The following is a 19,132-nucleotide window of genomic DNA, read 5'->3' as shown; positions in this document are numbered from 1 at the left end:
GGTTTTAAATTTTTTTCAAATCGAAGTTATAATTCGATTTGAAAAACCAACCGAATTGATCTAATAAACCGAAATAACCGAACCGATCCAATAAACCGAAATAACCGAACCGATCCAATAAACCGAAATAACCGAACCGATCCAATAGACTGAAATAACCGAACTAATTTGGTTCAATCCAAAACCGAACCGTTTGAACACTCCTAATGAATTTTTTTAAAATGCAATTAACAAATTAATTAAGTTTAATATAATCAATAGTTTGACAACAAATCAAATTAGAAATTAACACATTTCTATACTAATTTAATTTAATTATATTTAAAACAAACCTGAAATAATCGATGACAGAGACGGTTTGAGATGACAGAGGCGGTGCAGCAGAAAATTTTACAAAAGATCCGGATGGGTTGCGTTAGTCCGTCCCATGTGCCGATCACCAGCTGCCTACGGAGCGGAGCGGAGTCCCCAGAGAAGCAGAAGCGCGGAAGAAGGAAGGGAAAGGAAATAGAAGTGGGGGACGGGATTCTTAAACCCGTCCAAGGATTTTTTTTTTTTTTTTTTTACGGAGTGGGACGGGACCATTAAACCCGTCCAGGATTTTTTTTTTTCCATGATGTTGGTTAAGGTTAATGACGATTAACCGGGACGGGTCAATTGGACCCGTCCGGTGGGACGGGTTTACAAGACCCGATCTATCTAGTTTTCGCAAAAAATTTAAAGTAGTGTTCTTTTTAAATATATATTTTTTTATTTCTATTAATAAAAAAACCGGATGAATCTTCTTCTCTTCTTCACTCGTAACCTTATTAATTTGCAAAAATGGCGACAAGGTCGATCTTCTCTACTAATCCAGCAATGGCGCAACGAAGGATCGCAGCTCTCAAGCAATTCCTCCCCTCTCTCCCGCACTCTCTTCTAGGCCTGGCTTGCGTGGCGCTGCTTTGTCTCACCTATATCTCCCTTCGATCGCTCACCCCCTCCAATGCCTCCACTCCTTACCACTCTACCGGATCTCTCAGCTTCTCCCATGCCTCCAATTCTCAGGTACCGCTTTCCGTACTTCTTTCCTCTTCATTGCTAGGCACACGTCCAGTCGTCCAGCCCTTTACAAAAACCAAACAGTAAATGACAATTCTTCTAATTTGATCAGTATCATCAAAGCAAGCATCTTCCTTAACCACTTGCTTTCTTGTCAATTAAGGATGTTGAAGATATCAAGATGACCACCTCATCAATATACCATTATCCTGGAGTGTTCTTAAAAAACTATCAAGCAATGAAAAAAGACTTTAAGGTGTACATATATCCTGATGGAGATCCCAAAACATACTATCAAACGCCTCGAAAGTTAACTGGCAAGTATTGTAGTGAAGGCTACTTCTTCCAGAACATCAGAGAAAGCCACTTCCGTACTGATGACCCCGACAAGGCTCATCTCTTTTTCGTACCCATATCTCCGCATAAGATGCGAGGCATGGTAATTAACTGTCTTATTTTCCTTTCCTTTCCTTTCCTTTCTTTCTACAAAACATGACTGCTTCTACCGTCCGGTACCTTAGCAGGTTTTGTTGGTACAGACTACAGAGTCATGCCATGGGTGCATGTTGGTGCTGAGTCTTACAAGCAGTACTGCTTAGTACAGACTGGTGCATACCAGTACGGTTAATCTACCAATATCAGGTCCTAACTGGCATGAGACCAAAACGTTAAGCAAATTCCAACTCTTAGTACATAAAGGTCCCACCTGTACAGAGAATCTACCAAATCAAATCCTATTGAATTGAGACCAAAACATCACTATTCCAGCCCTCAAGCTAAATTTTGGCTATTGTATATTTGCATTCTAGTACCTGTTAAAACACTTTTTATCTTTTTCTCCAAGCCAGAGTAGTTTGATACAGAATTACCCTTTAGTTGTGCAGGGCACATCATATGAGAACATGACAATCATAGTACGGGATTATGTATTGGGGTTGATACAGAAATACCCCTACTGGAACCGAACTCTTGGAGCCGACCATTTCTTTGTGGCTTGCCAGGATGTGGGTGTCAGAGCCTTTGAGGGGCTGGAGATGATGGTCAAGAATTCGATTCGGGTTGTCTGTTCACCAAGTTATAATGTTGGCTATGTACCACACAAGGACGTGGCATTGCCTCAGATTCTTCAGCCGTTTGCTTTGCCAGCAGGAGGGAACGACATAGAGAACAGGTCTGGACTGATACTGACTCATTATTGGGCAATTTCTTGTGTCTTTGTTTAATCTCATGTCATTAGTACTTGACCTTAGTACACAATTAACTAAAATAACTCTTTTGTTATCAATCAAACACAGTTTTCATTTGCCATATTCTTGCATATCTCTAAATCTTTTCTTCATTCCCTCAAGCATGCTTGAGAAAGGGGATATTTCAAATTTCTGCCTTATTTTTATGCCTCCATTTGTCAATTTAAACTATGGCCCTAACAAATAGTAGTCAAAATTCCATGGGAAATACAGAAATATCTTGTGTATCAAAAAAATGGAAAAACATACATCTGGCTGCAAGGTGAGTCGTTTAGTGTTTGTTGTTTTGTGGAGATAAAGAATTAAAATTATTCCATGATAGACGTGCTTTGCTATCTGATTTTCATATTTATAAGCTCATGTCAAATGGCGAAAGGAGAAATTACCCCTAGTGAGGTCAGTAAATATCATTTTAAGAAGTTAATGAAAAGTTTACTGGTTTTGTAAACTACAAGATAATTCTACAAAATTTGGTGAGGCCATTTAATCCCATCCTCTCCCATGTGGCGTGGTGCTAAACGCATTAGTGAATGTAACTAACAAAATATTATACTCGATCATTGTACTACCACCTCTACTGTGTTTGATAAAACTATAAAAGTCATCACACTTCCAAAGTTCCGAAAATTGCATAGTTAAAAATAGCTTTCAACTTGCAAAACAATGGTAAAACACTATTAGGGGTTATAGTACATTGTGATGTGAGTGGGAGATATAAGCATGAAGAATGCCTAGATTGGGTAGGGTTATGCTCTTTTATAATTTTGGTAGAGAAATGTTGATTTTGCAGGATGCACATTGTGATTTTACATATTCCGTGGTATACATGCATTAGTATTTTACTGTATGTTAGTTTCAGCAGTTCTCCACAGCTGAGTTTGTTTTCTCACTAAGCTAAAATTCAGCTGTTATTGTCCTCGTTTCTTTTTTTTCTTGTCTTTTTTGGCTGTTTGCATGGATATATAACAATGTAACATCGCTGCTTGTGTATTTATTAGTTTTAGCAGTCCATAGTTGGGTTAGCTTGCTCATATTGTTTCTCTTCTTATTATGTTATGATAATACCCCCTATTTAGCAACAGTACACATCATTACTAAATCATTATTCATGTTTGCAACAGGACGATTCTTGCATTTTGGGCTGGCCATAGAAATTCTAAAATTAGGGTTATTTTGGCACGCGTGTGGGAGAATGACACTGAGCTTTCCATTAGCAATAATCGCATTAACCGGGCCACAGGTCCATTGGTTTATCAAAGGCGGTTCTATAACACTAAATTTTGTATCTGTCCTGGCGGCTCCCAGGTCAATAGCGCTCGTATAATGGACTCCATTCACTATGGTTGTATCCCAGGTCAGAACTTGAATTCTTTTTGTACTCTTTGGAGTTTGTCAGGTACTGTACAAGACAGGAAGCAACTTGTCAACATTGATACCTCCCATATATGGGGACAAATTTGATTTTCTTTTCGATACATTACAATAGATGGAACTTTTATTGATTTATTATTTGTTGTATTTTTCAGTGATATTATCAGACTACTACGACTTGCCATTTAATGACATCCTAGATTGGAGCAAGTTCTCCTTGATACTCAAGGAGAGAGATGTATACCAATTAAAGGACATTCTCAAATCAGTATCTCATGATCAATTCGTTGCCTTACACAACAACTTAGTTGAGGTATTACCATTACAAAAACAATGGTTTGTTGATTTTAATTCATATGTTTACCTTACAGGTTTATTATATCATCAATTTTTTTGTCATTAGGTTCAGAAGCATTTTGAGTGGCATTCACCTCCAATTCCCCATGACACATTTCATATGACCATGTATGAATTGTGGTTGAGGCACCATGTGATCAGGTATTGAAAACCTGAGCTTGCAAGACCACAGAAGTTGCTGAAACACGTGCACAATGTTGTACAAAGTTGCCGATGAGAAATATCATGCCGATGTTGTTTTTTTTTTTTTTTTTTTTACTTTTATGATAGTAGTTAGAGCTGTATAACCTGTTTGTGGATGTAAATGTTCTTTGTTTGAACTTTTCTTGTATTTATCAGAAGTTTTGAATTTTGGAGTTAGCTGTACCGGGATTAGATACTAAAACATTCACAATAGCTTGTAAACTGATCTAGCATTCACTGTTGAAGTTGGCATGTAAAAGCGCATGAAAGAATAAACCTTTGTGATTTTCTCTAACAATAAATGAACTTATGCTGCGTTAAAAATGCATAAGAGATTATATTACTAATGCCTACTTGAACCAAGTGTGATGGATCATTCTCTCATGGGCCAAAAGCAGATATGCCTCAAAAATTTGTACAAAAGTACGCATAACAGAATAATATTTGTGTTTGTTGTTGATCTTTGACTCATTGGCAAATAGCCAGAATCATTTACATCATCATTCAAAAGAAACACCACTATGCCTACATATTTTTGAGCTTGAAACTAGATCTTGCACCGAATTAGGACATCATTTATAATCTGTACATGATAAGCATATTTGCAAAATCATGAATTTTTCTGACGAAGGTAGACAAACAAGGCTGTCAAGGCTGCAACGAGGTATGGAAACGATGTCCATATTCCCTGGTACATAAAAAAAAAACAAATAAAAGGAATGTTGGTTATATTGCAGGGAAGTTCACAGAGCCAACTTGGTAACCTAAACCAATTCTAGAAAGAAATGGATTGATGTGGGACAACAAGGTTAGGTGGGGGGCATAATGAGGAGAGAGAGAGTACCACAAAAGCTGCAACACTAGCAAGTGCAACCACAGGTCGTTCCCTTAGCAAAAATCCAACTGCCAGCTGGTACAAAGTATTGAAGTTAACTAAGCATTAATCTCATTAAACAATGGCATGGTAGAAGTATGGCTTTGTTAATAAAGCAAAGGAAAAAAACATGCCCTTGGGACAATCATGACAATATCTTGAAAACAACCATGTGGAGCTTTCCCAATCGATATATGCTTGCCCCATTAAGTACTAAAAAAGGCTTGACATGATGAAAGCACTTTTCTTATACAATGATATAAAAGTTCCATCACCTGAAGAGGAAGGGTAATAAGACCACCACAGCATACTCCTGCGAAAAAACAATCTGCCGATACACCCTGCTTACAAGTACAGTTATAAATGTTGAATAAAAGTTTTTAATTCTTTAACTGAAGATTTTTCAACACGAGGAAGAGAATACTAACGCAAGCGCCAGCTAAAAATGCTGTTGGGTTCCTCGCACCAAGTGAAAATCTTTCAACTGAAAAAATAGAATGGGTAGCACTCAATACTAATAAGAATAGAGAAGTCCAATTATAGTACAAGTGAAGAATTTTGCGAACTTACTAAAACCACTTAGGTTGCCATATTTCTGCACTACACTCGTTATGCTACGCACCTTCTCCTTGCCAATTCCTAACTAAAAGGAAAGGGATGATAACAAATGAAAACATCGCAAACAAGGAACTCGATTATCTCAACAAAAAATAATAATAAATCAAATAACTTAGCAAATGACTCCTAACCTTATTGTAAATGTTCTCAGAAGCCTTGCTTTCACGGAACAACTTACCAACATAGAATGGAATCATATCACTAATACAAACTCCCCTGCATTTATGACATCTGATCCCTCAAACCAAAGATATGGCTATACTTTTCATAAGAAATATGAAAACTGAAATCAACTTACCAATAAACCCATAGAACAGTGGAAATAATAAATGGGGCATTTGCAGAGAAAGACTTAGCTAATGATTGCCAAGTTCCATCTAGAGAGAGACTCCTTGCCAATGATATGCCAACCTAAATCAATATGACAATCTAATTAAGAATACAAACATGGTATAGTCAGTATCAAGCATAAGTTGCTATGCTAAGACACAAGGTACCGGTATAGTTTTAGAGGACAGACCCAGACATTAAGAGCTTCCTCGCTAATAAAGAGCCCACTTCCCGCAGCCATAAGCAACCAAAAGTAAACCCACCTAAATTTATTACATTCAATTAGGAAAATAATGCATATGCATAGTAGAGATATTACATATCTCATATTATCGGTCATGCTGAAGGCTAAAACTGAGCTTTATTGTGGAATATGTTACAGATGTTAAAAGTATGACAAGAAACTAGCTGTTAATTTGAGTTCCTTGTATGGACAGCAGATCAGAACAGGTCAGTGCCATTCACACATTAAGGATTTATATTATTTTAATACAAATAAAGAAAATTTACCCAGGGGTCCGTTCTGGCAGTATAATTTTTTTCCCAAATAATGTAAGCGTAAACCCGACTGGAGACTCTGATGAAGCATCTAAAAATCGGGGAAAGCTCAAAGGAGACTCTGTCAAAGTACTTGGTTGCCTCATGTAAACAGATACAAGGGTGACAGTTGCTGCTACTCCTATTGCAACTGCAAGTTTGGCAAGAAAAGATGAACCAGCACTGCTGCTTTTCACCTCTAAATTGTCAAGTATTTCGGCAATCTCATCTTTTCCATCAGACGGTTCTGACTGGGACACTGACGCGTATGGCTTTGTGGTAATAGCATTGTACGTTTTCTTTTCCCTAAAATATACAAGGAATTCATAAAATATCTGAATAATGTGGAAGAATCAAGCATTTGTATCTTATCAATTTGTCAATCAAAAAAGCATGAGCTGAGATTAAAGGAATGATTAAGCATCAATTCTTAACACTCCCATAACATGAGACAGTCATATCAGGATTTCTTGCTTTAGTACCATCCTTATCAAACAATGCAAGCTTAAAATGAGAGTGGAGAAAGGTTTTATTAATTTAAGTTCTTCACACAAGATTTAGAATCTATTTTAATTTCTGATGAATCTGAGGGGATGAAATTCACACAGAGCAAAAGGTTCAACTTTTCAGGCCTACTTTTAAACGGGGGAGGGGGCGGGCAAAAGGCAAATTGGAAGTGTGAAATAGGAAAGATGTAAATTACAGAAACAGTCCTTTAGTGTTTGCCAATTTCACCCCTCCAGCTTTAGCGTCCAGTTTGGCCCCTGCTGGAAGGAACTTTCCACTTAGAAGCTTTTTTACTTTTCTTACTAATTATAATTTACCGAAATGGTTTGTTTCATGCAGCTGAGACTAGGTTTTTCCTTCTTCTTTTTTTCTGACTAATAGAATATGGCGTGGACCAAAATGCTGCAGCTGCAATGGAGCATCAAAACTTGAGGGACAAATGGGTCATAATATAATTATCTGGAATTGGAAGTGTTTGCTCACAGGAAAGTCTTTTAGCAAGACCAGTGACACATAGAGCAAATCAGATAGCTATTAAACCACTATAAATCCAGAGTTGTCCGTTCAGCTGTTCAGTATGAAAAACAGTGCAACTGGCATGCAACAGAATCACCCAATACTGATAGTTATTGCTTGGGGTGATATGTTTTGGATAATTTTGTATGACTGTTTTGGGATGACATAGAGCAAATCAGTATAACTGTTTTGGATAATTTTGTATTTATATACCTTCTTTATGCCATGATAAGTTGTCTTACACGTGTTACTCGGTGAACTCAGTTAGGCACTGAGAAAATGTGCAAAACAAATGTAGGAATAATTACCTTGCAAATCCTAAGAAATTGGAATCCACATTTGCTGCCTTAGCGCTTGAAGTAATTCTTCTTGAAAGAACCGTAAAACTAGGTAGTACGGACCTCTGATTGAGAAAGGAAGTGGTGCCCAAAGGAGTAGACTGAGCAGAGAAAATGGCCATTTAGCCTCTCCCTCTCCCTCTCCCTCTCCCTCTCCCTCTCCCTCTCCCTCTGTCAAAGGATGGAGGATTGGTGGCGAGTTTGGCAAGTGGAGAAGCAAAAGATAGCAGATGAGCGATTAGAATTTAGGAATTAGGATGGTAGAAACTAGAAACCTCGAATATTCGACCAGTCTCACTCTGAAATCTGAATCCATGCGGCGAGATCCGATCCGACTATGCCCTATGCCCTATGAAATTGTTATTATATTATGATTATTCAACCTATTTCTGTTTCTGTTCTACTTAAATACTATTCTGTGGGGTCGTCCTGTCAAAGAGCAAAGAGCAAAGAGCACCGCACCCCTATTCTATTCTATTCTATTCTATTCTATTCTATGTACGTGGGCCCCTGGTTTCGATTCCAGCTCGCAATGTCAAATTAAAACAGATTTTCATTATCTGCCAAAAGGAAATGAACAAAATTACAGGGCCACAACACTGATCAATAGATTTTTCTTATTGTAATTTCCTTTTCTTTCTTTCTTCTTTTTTTTAAAAAAAAAAAAAATGTGACCTGTTAGGCTGTTATACTCTTTCTTTACACATTGTAGCCACGCAGAAGGCAAGCTAAGGGTTAAATCCTTGATCTAAATACAAGTGTCAATAATAAACATGTTTACGAGCAAGTAACTACATAGCAGTACACACAAGGAGCCATATATACCATATACAAAAAGAATGCAAATCAAAGTATAATACAATCTCAACCCCTCAATTGAACAAATGAAAAGGCAGCCATAATCAAGCAAAGAATAACACCACCCACATTGCCCGGCTGCCCGCTCTTAGTAGATGTTGGGGTAGCTGGTGCAGGAGCCGGTGGAGACTGGTCAGCAACAACCACGACAGATGGCAGTGGTGGGTCCACCACATCAGCCGGATCAAGGATTGGTGCTGGTGCTTGGGCTGGAGGCAGAGTACCAGGACTGGCTGCTTCAAGCAGTTGACCAGGTGTAGATGGTATAGTCGTGTATGGTAAATTCGCATTAGGATTCACACATGGACTCCCTGTTTGCACATAGACCACAGTTAGTCCATAACATCGTGAAAACAATAAATAATTAAATATAAGAAAAGTGTTAAGCCGATGTTGTCCTTTTCTGTCTCCCCTCTTTTACATCGAGAAGAACAGCAAGGAATGAGGGGCAGATAGGGTAACTTCTTTGAGAAGTTGGGCGAAGCAACGGTAGCTTAAAATAAACAGTTGTACTTACTCAAGTATGTGCTTGCAGTTGAAGGGAACTCAGTAACAATCCCATCAACCTCCATAGGGTTGACATAAGTGTCAATCTCAACAATTGGATCTGAGAAGTAATCATATGGGATTGCAATGAACTCATTGCGCAGCACGTGGACAAACAAAGTCAGGTTTGCCTTTTTCACTGTCTCTGCCACGTCAGTGAACCCTGAAAAAGGTACAGAACAGCAAGTTGGCTAGGTTATTTTAGTAGTTGATTGCTTTCATAGTACCTAACCTGCAAACTTGTAAGCTCGCGCATTTCGAACCAGTCAGGCCTAAACAAGATACATATTAAGCATAACACTGGTACCAGCATATACCACTCAATGCCTGTTTGAATGAGATATCAAGAGTCGTACCAGAAAGGAAGAAGCCCACGCTTTTGGTAAAAGACTGACGGTTGATATTGACTGCATCAGCGTATTGCTTGATCTCAGTGACACTTGGCCCAGGTATGGTGCTGATTTGCTCCTTTATTATGAAAACCCGCTTGTAACTAGGGGCTTCCTTGAAAGCGGAGAGGACAGCGGTATCATCAGACTGGATGAAGACTTCTTTCTCAGTTTGTTTATCGAAGCTGGCATTTGTTAGCGCGTCAGAGACAGTTTTCACTATGTCCAGTCCCTTTTTCGAAGCCAGGTATGGTGCATTCTAAATTCAAAATAAAAATAATGTTACTTCATTAAGCCTTCCTCTATTTGCTTTTTAAAAAGCCAATTAATTCTGCATTATTATTTACCTACTGTTTTTATTTTATCAGATAAAATACCCAAAACAACCTCAGTTCTTGCTCATTAGTGAAGATAAGAAGAATCGAGAAGGTAATTTGGGCACTTCTCAATAAAAATTGGGAAGATGGACCATGACCCCATGGACTTCAGCTTGGGTCCGATGGCCATTGGAACCAAAGTGGTTCCAATGGGTTTGCTCACCATCGGATCTGTTTTAGGATTCGTGCGCACGAATTTTAAAGCATACGCAAAAGTGCGGGTGCGAATCCTAAAGCAAATCCGATGGTGAGCGAACCCATTGGAACCACTTTGGGTCCAATGGCCATCGGACCCAAGCTGTTCTCGACCCCATGAGGGTGTTTCTCTTGATGCATAGAGGATACAAGGATATTTTCAATGTTTTGCAGGGATATACAGAATATATTTCATTTCAAAGTTACATGGAATGTACAAAGATTTATCATTTTAAAATGAAATAGACAATATGGATTAACAACTTAACATATATTCCAATAAACGATAATGATGTGAAATACCTCAATATTGATCAAGATGCCAGAGACGCTACTGTTCTTGGCGAAATCAAGAAATTGAGCCAAGGTCATGAAATTTCCCTGGTTATTTGCTGCAGGATTTCTCAACAAACCAGACTTGGCTCCAGGACTCTTCATTTGAGCTGGAGAGGAATAAAAAAAAAAAACTTGAATTATACACCAACTTCAAAAAGTATGGATGGCTTGAGCCAACATCACTAAATGCTACCGTCAAGTTTGCTAGAGCAAAAAAAATCATGAAGTACATCAAAAGTCAAACTGCTATACAAGCCACTACAGCTGTATGGCAATTTGATGAAATGGTATGCTTACAAGAAGTTAAATCAGATGGCCCACATTTCATCAAATGTACAATATGGGTATACTAAGCAAAAGATGGTATATGTTTGAGAAAAAAATAGTACGCTCACAAAAAGTTAAATCAGATAAGAAACATGCAATAAAAAATGGTATATTCGATCAAAATCAAAATGGGAGTAAAATTCAATTTCTTAACTAACTCTTGTCATCATGTACACTTACGTTTCAGAGTTTGAATGTCACTCCAAGAGAGATCGAATGAGAAAACACCGGCATCTTGCTGGATCTCAGGGACAGTTGTTGAGCGGTCCATGAAAGAGGCAACAGCATTGGTGTCACCCGTTAAGTCGATGCTGTCAAGGCAGAAGGGGACACCATCTTTCGACATCTGTACAGAGCAGTCGATGACATCGGTGCCATCAGACACTGCCTGCTGGTATGCGAGGTCAGTACTTCCAGGGTAGACGCCACTCGCGCCATTATGAGATATCACCCGGGTTTTTGCTAAAATATTGACAGTTATAATGTGAGTGAGATTCATGTGGTCTCTGAATAAAAAAAGAAGTTATATTTTTATAAATAATGAGTATGATGGCAATAGTAGCTCTTACCCTGCTTACGGTTACCTTGGGTGTGTGCCAAGCAAGCTGCAAGTGGAATGATAAAACAAAGAAAATGAAAATCCGAGTCACAAATAAAAAAAATTATACTTAAGTGGGAAATTTCAAATAGACCCCTCTAAATCCAATACATCACACAGATATCCTTGCAGATTAAGAAATACTATGTATACACCACTGAAGATAGAAAATATCGCATTGCATTAAAGTATCTCCTATACACCTTCCTCACCCATTTTTCTCATAAAATATTCCTAAAGGAGGAACTATGATTACTCATTTCACTACCGAAAGACATTTACTATCTTTCAAGAAACCAGAAAGGAACATGCTTGATATTCTCCTTTTACAAAAGCATATAAGAATGTCTTATTTCCTGGGGCAAATTTAATATTTTGATTCTTTTGGAAAGGAACAGAATAAATTGTTACTATGTACTACTGAAAAGTACCCACCTATAGACTCAGAAGCAGTAATAGGGAAATCAGTAAGCACACCATCCACTGAAAAGTTTGCATTATCAACAAACTTCAAGTACTCGGCTGTTGGATCATAGCTAAAATTATAACTCATCTGTAGATCATTTCCGAATCCCCAAGCAAAAACCTCTAAACCCAGTGAATGTGCCTCATTTACCAGACTGGTACTTGACTCGAGATAGCCCCCCTTATTAACTGGCCAGATGTAATCTTTGGGTACCAATATACCACTTGCATATGCATTGACTGATTTTAGGTCCTTTAGGATGGTACTGTATGGTTGGTTTGTGGTTGGTTCAATGGAGTCTTGGGAGAGAAATTTGAGCACGAGTTTGGTCTTCTCTTTGCCTAGTTTTCCATTTATGGATTTCAAAAACCCAATTTCGGTTGAAGATATGTAGTCAGCCCGCATAATAGATGCACCCTCTATGATGTATGGCGCCACATCTAGCTTGTGCTGCTTATAAAAAGTGTTGCTCTACAAAAAGAAATTAAAATTTAAAAGACCATATTAGGGTTATAGAAAAGGCCTATTTAAACATGAACCGATTTGAACTTAAAAATAACAACATGATGAATGGAAACCCCAAGAAAATATGAAAAATATCATATGCACCCCTCACTTTTCATGCTTTAGCACAAAATGGGCACATGAGACTTTTGTCCTTTAGCAGGAGGGGTACATGATTTTATTTAATTTATAAAGGTACAATAAGGATAAGATAGTTCCAAGTTCCAATCTAGAAATGCAATTTTTGGAGGGTTATATATGTAAAGTTAGAAACTCATGGTGCGTTCATTCAAAAGTTACCTCCACATTAACCCAGAGGCCTGGGGGCTTGAGAGAGAGCAAGTCTTCAAGCATGTAAGGTGGAAAGGCTCCATCGAATATACTGGGCCGAGAAAATATATTCTGGACCACTTTTAATGCAAAAAGAAGAAAATTTATCATTAATCAAATAATATTAGAACTCATCAGAAATCTACAATATAATTGGGTCAATTAGTACCAACAAAAAAGATACATTTTCAATGGAGAAAAGCACATTGAATACAAGCAAGGTTGATAAATGGTATTTGGGACTGTAGCAAATGAAAGATAAAACATCATGATTGTAATTCAGAAAATAATATATACATATAGAGCCACTTACAGGAAACATTGATTAGCTGATCAGTGGTGAAATCATTAGAGAACCAGCCCCGTACCTGTTCGCCATTTATTGTATATGTTTTCTGGCCCTTGGGAAATATAGTTTGAATGTTCGTAGAATTATCGAGCCTCATGTCATTTTGGCACATGCCAACCCCATCTTTGGTCATTTGGAGGCTGCAATAGAGAATCACATACTTAACACTTGCACTCACAGCAAGTTCATATGCGAATTGGCTCGAATCAGGAACTAGACCAGAGAAACCACCATGTGCTACTACATGCGGTGCCTTGCCTAAACAGAAAAGAAATGAACTAATTAGAAACGTAATTTGTAATTTGTTAATCCAGCGAGGAATTAAACATGGACTATCAGAATCAATTAAATTTGAGAAAATTACCACTTAAAGTCTGCCATTGAGCCGTAGGTTTAATTGCTGCGGAAGCAGCTAAACCTACAAACCAGGAGGCAAGAAGGAGACGCAACATTGCTTCCAATTCCTAAGAGGGATCCCTGAGGTACAAAAGTAATAAAAGGAATTAATGTTTAAGAAAGGCAAGATGTCTTAGAAATCAGAATTAATTTTTGTTAAAAAGTAGCAACCTGAAAAATCCCAAATGTTTTGTGTAATGGAATCCTCTCTCTGGATAAATGTGAGAAGAAAGAGAAGAGAGAGAAGAGACAGCTTAATTTTGGCTTCCCTGGGTCTAGAAATTGAAAAGGGAGAAAACGAAAACACGGGAAGCACAGTCGTAAAAAATCTAAATTTGGAAGATTACCTGTTTTTGGAATGGTGACCTAGCTTCTCTCTCTCTCTCTCCATCGTTCTTTTCTGTAACTTCCCCGTCTGTCGCTCTGGCTCTGGCTCTGGCTCTTTCTCTCTTTCTCTCTCCAAACCAAACGGTTCCATAACTCAAAACTGAGAAACTATCTATTGACTGAGAGTGAGTGAGATGAGAGAGAGAGCAAAAACGTCCCACAAAAACGCAACACTCAAGTTTCCTCGGAAATGGTAATCGTTCGCGCGTTCCATTAAATTGGAAGGAAACATCAAACATGGACGGTCCGAGGAAATTTGAACCGTCTATCTAACGATTGAACCATCCAACGGTTCACATAGCACCTGATTTTCTTGCCTTTTATTCACGGGTCCACATTCTCTGAGGTAATGGAATAATTATGTTTATATTTGGACCGTTCAATCTGCCGTGGTGAAATGAACAGTTCCTTTAATATGCGTGCGGATTATGATCGAACGGTCCATATCTAAACAGAAATATTGTGTTAGCTTAGGTGATATGAATTCCTAGTTCCCACCGATACGTCATAGGATCGCTGTTCACTAGAGGTAGAGGCCCCCGCCTGTCATGTCATGTCCGCAATACGATTATACGACCCAGACCCTGGCCTTGGAAGGACTAGAAAAAAAAATGATTTAATTTAAACAATTGAAAAATTACGAATAGATTTGTTTATAGAGCAATAATCGCCATCAAAATATATTATGCATATTATGTCTCTATCGTGCAATACTCATAAAATCACCATCAAAATAATCCCAAGCTGTCGATTCTTCCAACACAATAATGAAAACAACTGACAATAAATCCGTAATATCGTGCAATTGATTATTGATCTAATTAAATTGAGACAAAATGAAAAAACAAAAAAAAAATTTCTTTTTCTCAGATACAAACAGAGGAGTGAGAATGTGAGATTGATTTTTTACTCTCTTAAAAAATGAGAGAGGGATCAAGTTGGAGAAGGGAATCCATACACCATACTTATTCTCCAAGAAATAAAGGATGGATTTAAACCTAGCATGGTCTGTAACAACAGAAAATGAAACGCATCCAATAAAATGCGGGGAAGTGCAGGAAAGCAAAAGAATTATTAAATAATAAATGTAATTAGCAAAGTAATCGATGATTAAGGTAATATATTTTAAGTTTAACCGTCAAATTTTCAAATGTCAACCAATGGAAATTTTAAACAAGTATATGGAAATGAAAGCCATGGCTGAAATTTCCTTAGATGCGTTCTTCTCTTACCAGTTACCAGTTCTACCTATAGCTTGTAGCCTTGTACAGAGACACCATAAAGTCATAAACACATCATACACCCTTTTTGCCGATTTTTTTTCTCTAATTGACATTACTTTACGAGCATTTATTACTAATGTCTGTACTGGCATTGCTTAAGTACCAGCAACTCACATTTTACAAAGGAAACTGCCAGAATCCAGTATATACTATTCTAGAGCGTATGATGTGTTTATGGATTCCACATTTTGTTCCGCGGAACTCTTTCGGTCTCTTTCATCCTCTCCTACAAAGGGCTCTGTACATGGGAATCTTATCAACACAAACTCAATCCAAAGTATTCTCAGATTGCAAAACATTCGGCAAAAAAATGAAACCAGATATATAGATAATAGATCTGAACTAACTGTTCACTTTTTAGAAATCCAAGGAACTAGAAACCTTACAATAGAAAGAGATCAAACCAACTTTTTAAAGTTAGTTTACATACACAAAAAGCCCCCATAAGCCATTGCAAAGCAAAGCATAGCAAATCTTAGACGGTGCTTGTAACAAAACTACATCTTATTAGAGATTTCATAATTATATGATTCTATATCCCATTGAGAGTAATTACGATCTTGCGGGGTGTAGCGTGGTCCCGATGTTCGCACAGCCATATCCCCTAGATACATTTCAAGATAAGCTAATATTATTTCTGGAACTTAAATTACTATTGGAGCTAACCCGCATAACACCATGCCCCAGTATGTACCATTTTACAATCTTATATACCTATCATCTAACACTCTTCTTTATCTAGAACGTTTTAGCAACTATTTGAGTTTGCAGATTCTTTGGTGGAAAATTGTTTACCGTCATTTCAAGCCCTTGATTATTAATACTCCAAACCAGACCAGAGCTTGCACATTTCTTTAATGATTCTTATGGAGTTTTGCAAATCAATAAGTACCTGCCAAGTGCCCATATTGAGACGACCATCTGTTATTGGAACTCTGAAGATATAAGAGAAACTGTTAATAACAAATATATGTTGAAACCAAATGTATCAGACTAAATGTGTGTGAAGAGATGTGCATACGTTAGAGCACAACCAAACATAGAAGACTTAATATGTGCTGGCATATCATCAGGTCCTGCAAAGGATTTTTCATAATTAGATTATAAAAAATGAAGGACTTAAATATATCGAAAGGCATCTACATGACTGAATGTTTGAAATTCATACTTGGTTAGAAAAATAAGTCTATAAGAAAAAATAGCCAAATAGAAAGGAGAATAACCTTCCATAGTGTGCCTCCAAGGTGCAGAACGACCCTACAAAAAATCGAAAATTTTAGACAAAACGATTAGGCCAGTACTAAATTTTGAAAATAATCTATCTGGCAATAGTATGGATGTAAGTAGTATATGTAGAAATGCTGGTATTATATGGATTTGGTGATATGCAGTTTTTCAAAACCTAAGAATATTATACTTCCATGCACCATAACTATAAATTACATACTTGTATGCATAAATCAGCATTTTAGATAGCTAGCCATAGCTGTGGTTTCTTCAGGCCTCAACTGTAAGCTACACCCCAAAGTTGCACAAACACAACTACAATTGCTACAGCGGACTGATATTGTTGCTCTAGCAAATAGCTTGTTCTCAATCTAGCTACTCGATCTCAAGTACAAAATTCAATCATTCCTGTTCCTTTCAGTCAGTAATCAGTTGAAATTATATATTTCAATTTAGCAGCAAATCAGTTGTTGGTCCCCTCTCCAAATGATGTTTATTGCAGTAGAATTAGTTGTCAATTCATATTCTAAAATTCTGCACAGTTGACAGCTTTGTAACTGAATAAACAAGCTGGGGAAAAACCAATATGTTTGAGTCTGTTTCTCGTTTTCTTAGTTTTTGTTAGTTTTGATATTTTATGCAATATTGAAATTAGTTGTCACTATGTAGGATTGTCCATGATAGCTACCACTATCTAGGTAGATTTTTTTTCTTTTTCTTTTTCCAGATTTTACTGCGACGAAGCAATAGTTGATATTTGAAACCTTATCATAAAAATAATTATAAGTTTTATTTTCACAAAATACAAAATACAAAATACAAAATAAAAAAATAGGGTAAATTACGCTGGAGGTCACTAAACTTTGTTATTTGTCACGAATTGGTCACTCAACTTTGATTTGTCCTTTTTGAGTCACTCAACTTTGTTATTTGTCCCAATCAAGTCACTCAACGTTTTCCATCCAAATTTTTAACGGAATATTTCTATTCCGTCCAAAAAATTAACGGAATATACCCATTCCATCCAAAATTTTAACGGAATTAGCATATTTCATCCAAAAAACTAACGGAATTAGCATATTCCGTTAAAAATTTGGATGGAAAACGTTAAGTGACTTGATTGGAACAAATAACAAAGTTGAGTGACTCAAAAGGGACAAATCAAAGTTGAGTGATCAATTCGTGACAAATAACAAAGTTTAGTGACCTCCAGCGAAATTTACCCAAAAAAATAATATGCGTTTGTTTTTCTAGTTCTACAAAAAATATGAATGCTCATAATTATGGGTTAAAAATAATGATCAAACGAAAAACAACAAATTTATATAATATTGGGGGCTTTATAAAATATGAATGCCCATAATTATACCTGATATTTATCCAGCTGTATCCTCAGCCCTCTCATCTTAGAAACTAATATTAAATAAATAGATACAGCAGCTGATATATCTGGAACCTATTGTATGCATATTATTGCAAGCTTCCATATGAGGTATAGGTACAAGAGCCTAATTGGTATATCAGAATAACTACAAAATCACACTATATGTATTGGTATCATGATAAGTATAAAAAGAAACAAAATTAACATATCGGTCAAATTACCTCTGGCACGATTCGATTAAGGAACGTCTCTGTGTCAGCCTGAACATCTGAGTCGTAGTTCTCATTTATTGTCAGAGAGGCACTTGTGTGTTGCACTGAAAATGTATATTAGGAAGTAATGAAATTTAGCAAAGATATTGTCCTAGAAGCAAAGCTAGCAAAATAAAATTGTTAAACTAAGCATCAGTTTTAACCAAAACAAAATTGAGTTTAAGCTCAGTGGTGGGACAAAGCCACAGCTCACAGCTCAGCCTGAATATATTGTAGATTGTGAAAATCAGTCAGTAGTGATGCTTGATTACTGAAAATTAACCATAAATTGGCCTAAATAAGATGCATAAACCTTAATTGTGCAATCAGTTCTAACCTAAGTTGGCCTAATATAAAAATATAAAAATAGGAGAGAGAAAAGTAAGGAAATTGGGTTCTGAATTCTGATCAATATCACATACAGAAAAAATGCGCTAGGCCGCACTTAAATCCCGCCAGGTCTTGCTCAATCTCCTTAAGTACCTGATCAAAAGCATCATTCAATAAGCTGAAAATCAGTTCACTGGCTAATTCTGTAATAAAAACAGAGGAAAACTGAAGTATAAACTGTAAAAAGTGTACCTTGGGGGTGACGAGGTGGCACCCACGGCGCTGGGGAGGGATAACGACAGTCTTCTGGGCCCACTTGGCAGCCATAGAGTCTGACGATTTGCTCGGCACGGCGGTGGGTGACGGTGAGTAGTGCGATTTCACACGGAGTATATTAGATTTCTTGGAGCTGGAACAAGAGACCGAGGGAACCAGCGAGAAGAGGCCCGACCCCGACCCCGACACTGCTTGCATCGCTCTCTGACTCTGTTGGAGGCCCGGTGAAATGTCGTAAAAAATGAACGGTGCGATTGCTCCAGCTGAGCCAGGTAATACTAATAAGTATACTTAATAGAGGCGAGAGATTTTTGGGCTTCAATGCCTATCAGTTTGTGGATCTCAGTGGCGCACTGAGATGTTATCATCTATCATGTATGTGGTCTACCGTCTACGGACTAGTT

The 19,132-nt window shown here is 37.4% G+C and overlaps 2 protein-coding genes and 1 long non-coding RNA gene across 3 annotated transcripts; 2 read left to right on the top strand and 1 right to left on the bottom strand.

The window, feature by feature from the left end:
• Positions 1-780: 780 nt before the first annotated feature.
• LOC144575821 (putative glycosyltransferase At5g03795) lies at positions 781-4,401 on the top strand. Its single transcript, XM_078326065.1, has 6 exons — positions 781-1,047; positions 1,205-1,480; positions 1,926-2,212; positions 3,410-3,642; positions 3,815-3,972; positions 4,063-4,401. The coding sequence occupies exons 1-6, from the start codon at positions 823-825 to the stop codon at positions 4,162-4,164; spliced, it is 1,281 nt and encodes a 426-aa protein (XP_078182191.1). The 5' UTR covers positions 781-822; the 3' UTR covers positions 4,165-4,401.
• A 210-nt stretch (positions 4,402-4,611) lies between these two features.
• On the bottom strand, positions 4,612-19,034 carry LOC144575474 (glycerophosphodiester phosphodiesterase GDPDL7-like). Its single transcript, XM_078325627.1, has 22 exons — positions 18,705-19,034; positions 18,545-18,605; positions 18,093-18,187; positions 16,484-16,517; positions 13,159-13,452; positions 12,816-12,925; positions 11,981-12,482; positions 11,517-11,552; positions 11,128-11,409; positions 10,588-10,727; positions 9,680-9,971; positions 9,295-9,486; positions 8,928-9,088; positions 6,532-6,830; positions 6,212-6,284; positions 5,990-6,102; positions 5,823-5,907; positions 5,644-5,716; positions 5,502-5,557; positions 5,349-5,414; positions 5,044-5,109; positions 4,612-4,887 (listed from the first exon to the last, which is right to left on the bottom strand). The coding sequence occupies exons 1-22, from the start codon at positions 18,924-18,926 to the stop codon at positions 4,810-4,812; spliced, it is 3,330 nt and encodes a 1,109-aa protein (XP_078181753.1). The 5' UTR covers positions 18,927-19,034; the 3' UTR covers positions 4,612-4,809.
• On the top strand, positions 9,820-11,252 carry LOC144575475 (uncharacterized). Its single transcript, XR_013518449.1, has 4 exons — positions 9,820-9,959; positions 10,081-10,141; positions 10,683-10,907; positions 11,135-11,252. It is a non-coding gene; the product is annotated as an uncharacterized LOC144575475 (long non-coding RNA).
• Positions 19,035-19,132: the final 98 nt, after the last annotated feature.

This window comes from Carex rostrata, chromosome 24 (assembly GCF_964058835.1).
Source record: "Carex rostrata chromosome 24, lpCarRost1.2, whole genome shotgun sequence".
In the NCBI taxonomy this organism is placed as follows: Eukaryota; Viridiplantae; Streptophyta; class Magnoliopsida; order Poales; family Cyperaceae; genus Carex; species Carex rostrata.
This window is presented reverse-complemented; position numbering and strand designations above follow the sequence as displayed.

Bases quoted from the DNA above. Each gene is read 5' to 3' on its own strand.
- LOC144575474 (XM_078325627.1), bottom strand. From the start codon at position 18,926: ATGCAAGCAGTGTCGGGGTCGGGGTCGGGCCTCTTCTCGCTGGTTCCC. The intron at 11,553-11,980 runs GTGGGTACTTTT...TTCCACTTGCAG, and splicing joins TACTGCTTCTGAGTCTATAG to CTTGCTTGGCACACACCCAA. The intron at 9,089-9,294 runs GTAAGTACAACT...ATGTGCAAACAG, and splicing joins AACTGCAAGCACATACTTGA to GGAGTCCATGTGTGAATCCT.
- LOC144575821 (XM_078326065.1), top strand. From the start codon at position 823: ATGGCGACAAGGTCGATCTTCTCTACTAATCCAGCAATGGCGCAACGA. The intron at 1,048-1,204 runs GTACCGCTTTCC...TTGTCAATTAAG, and splicing joins CCCATGCCTCCAATTCTCAG to GATGTTGAAGATATCAAGAT. The intron at 2,213-3,409 runs GTCTGGACTGAT...TGTTTGCAACAG, and splicing joins GGGAACGACATAGAGAACAG to GACGATTCTTGCATTTTGGG.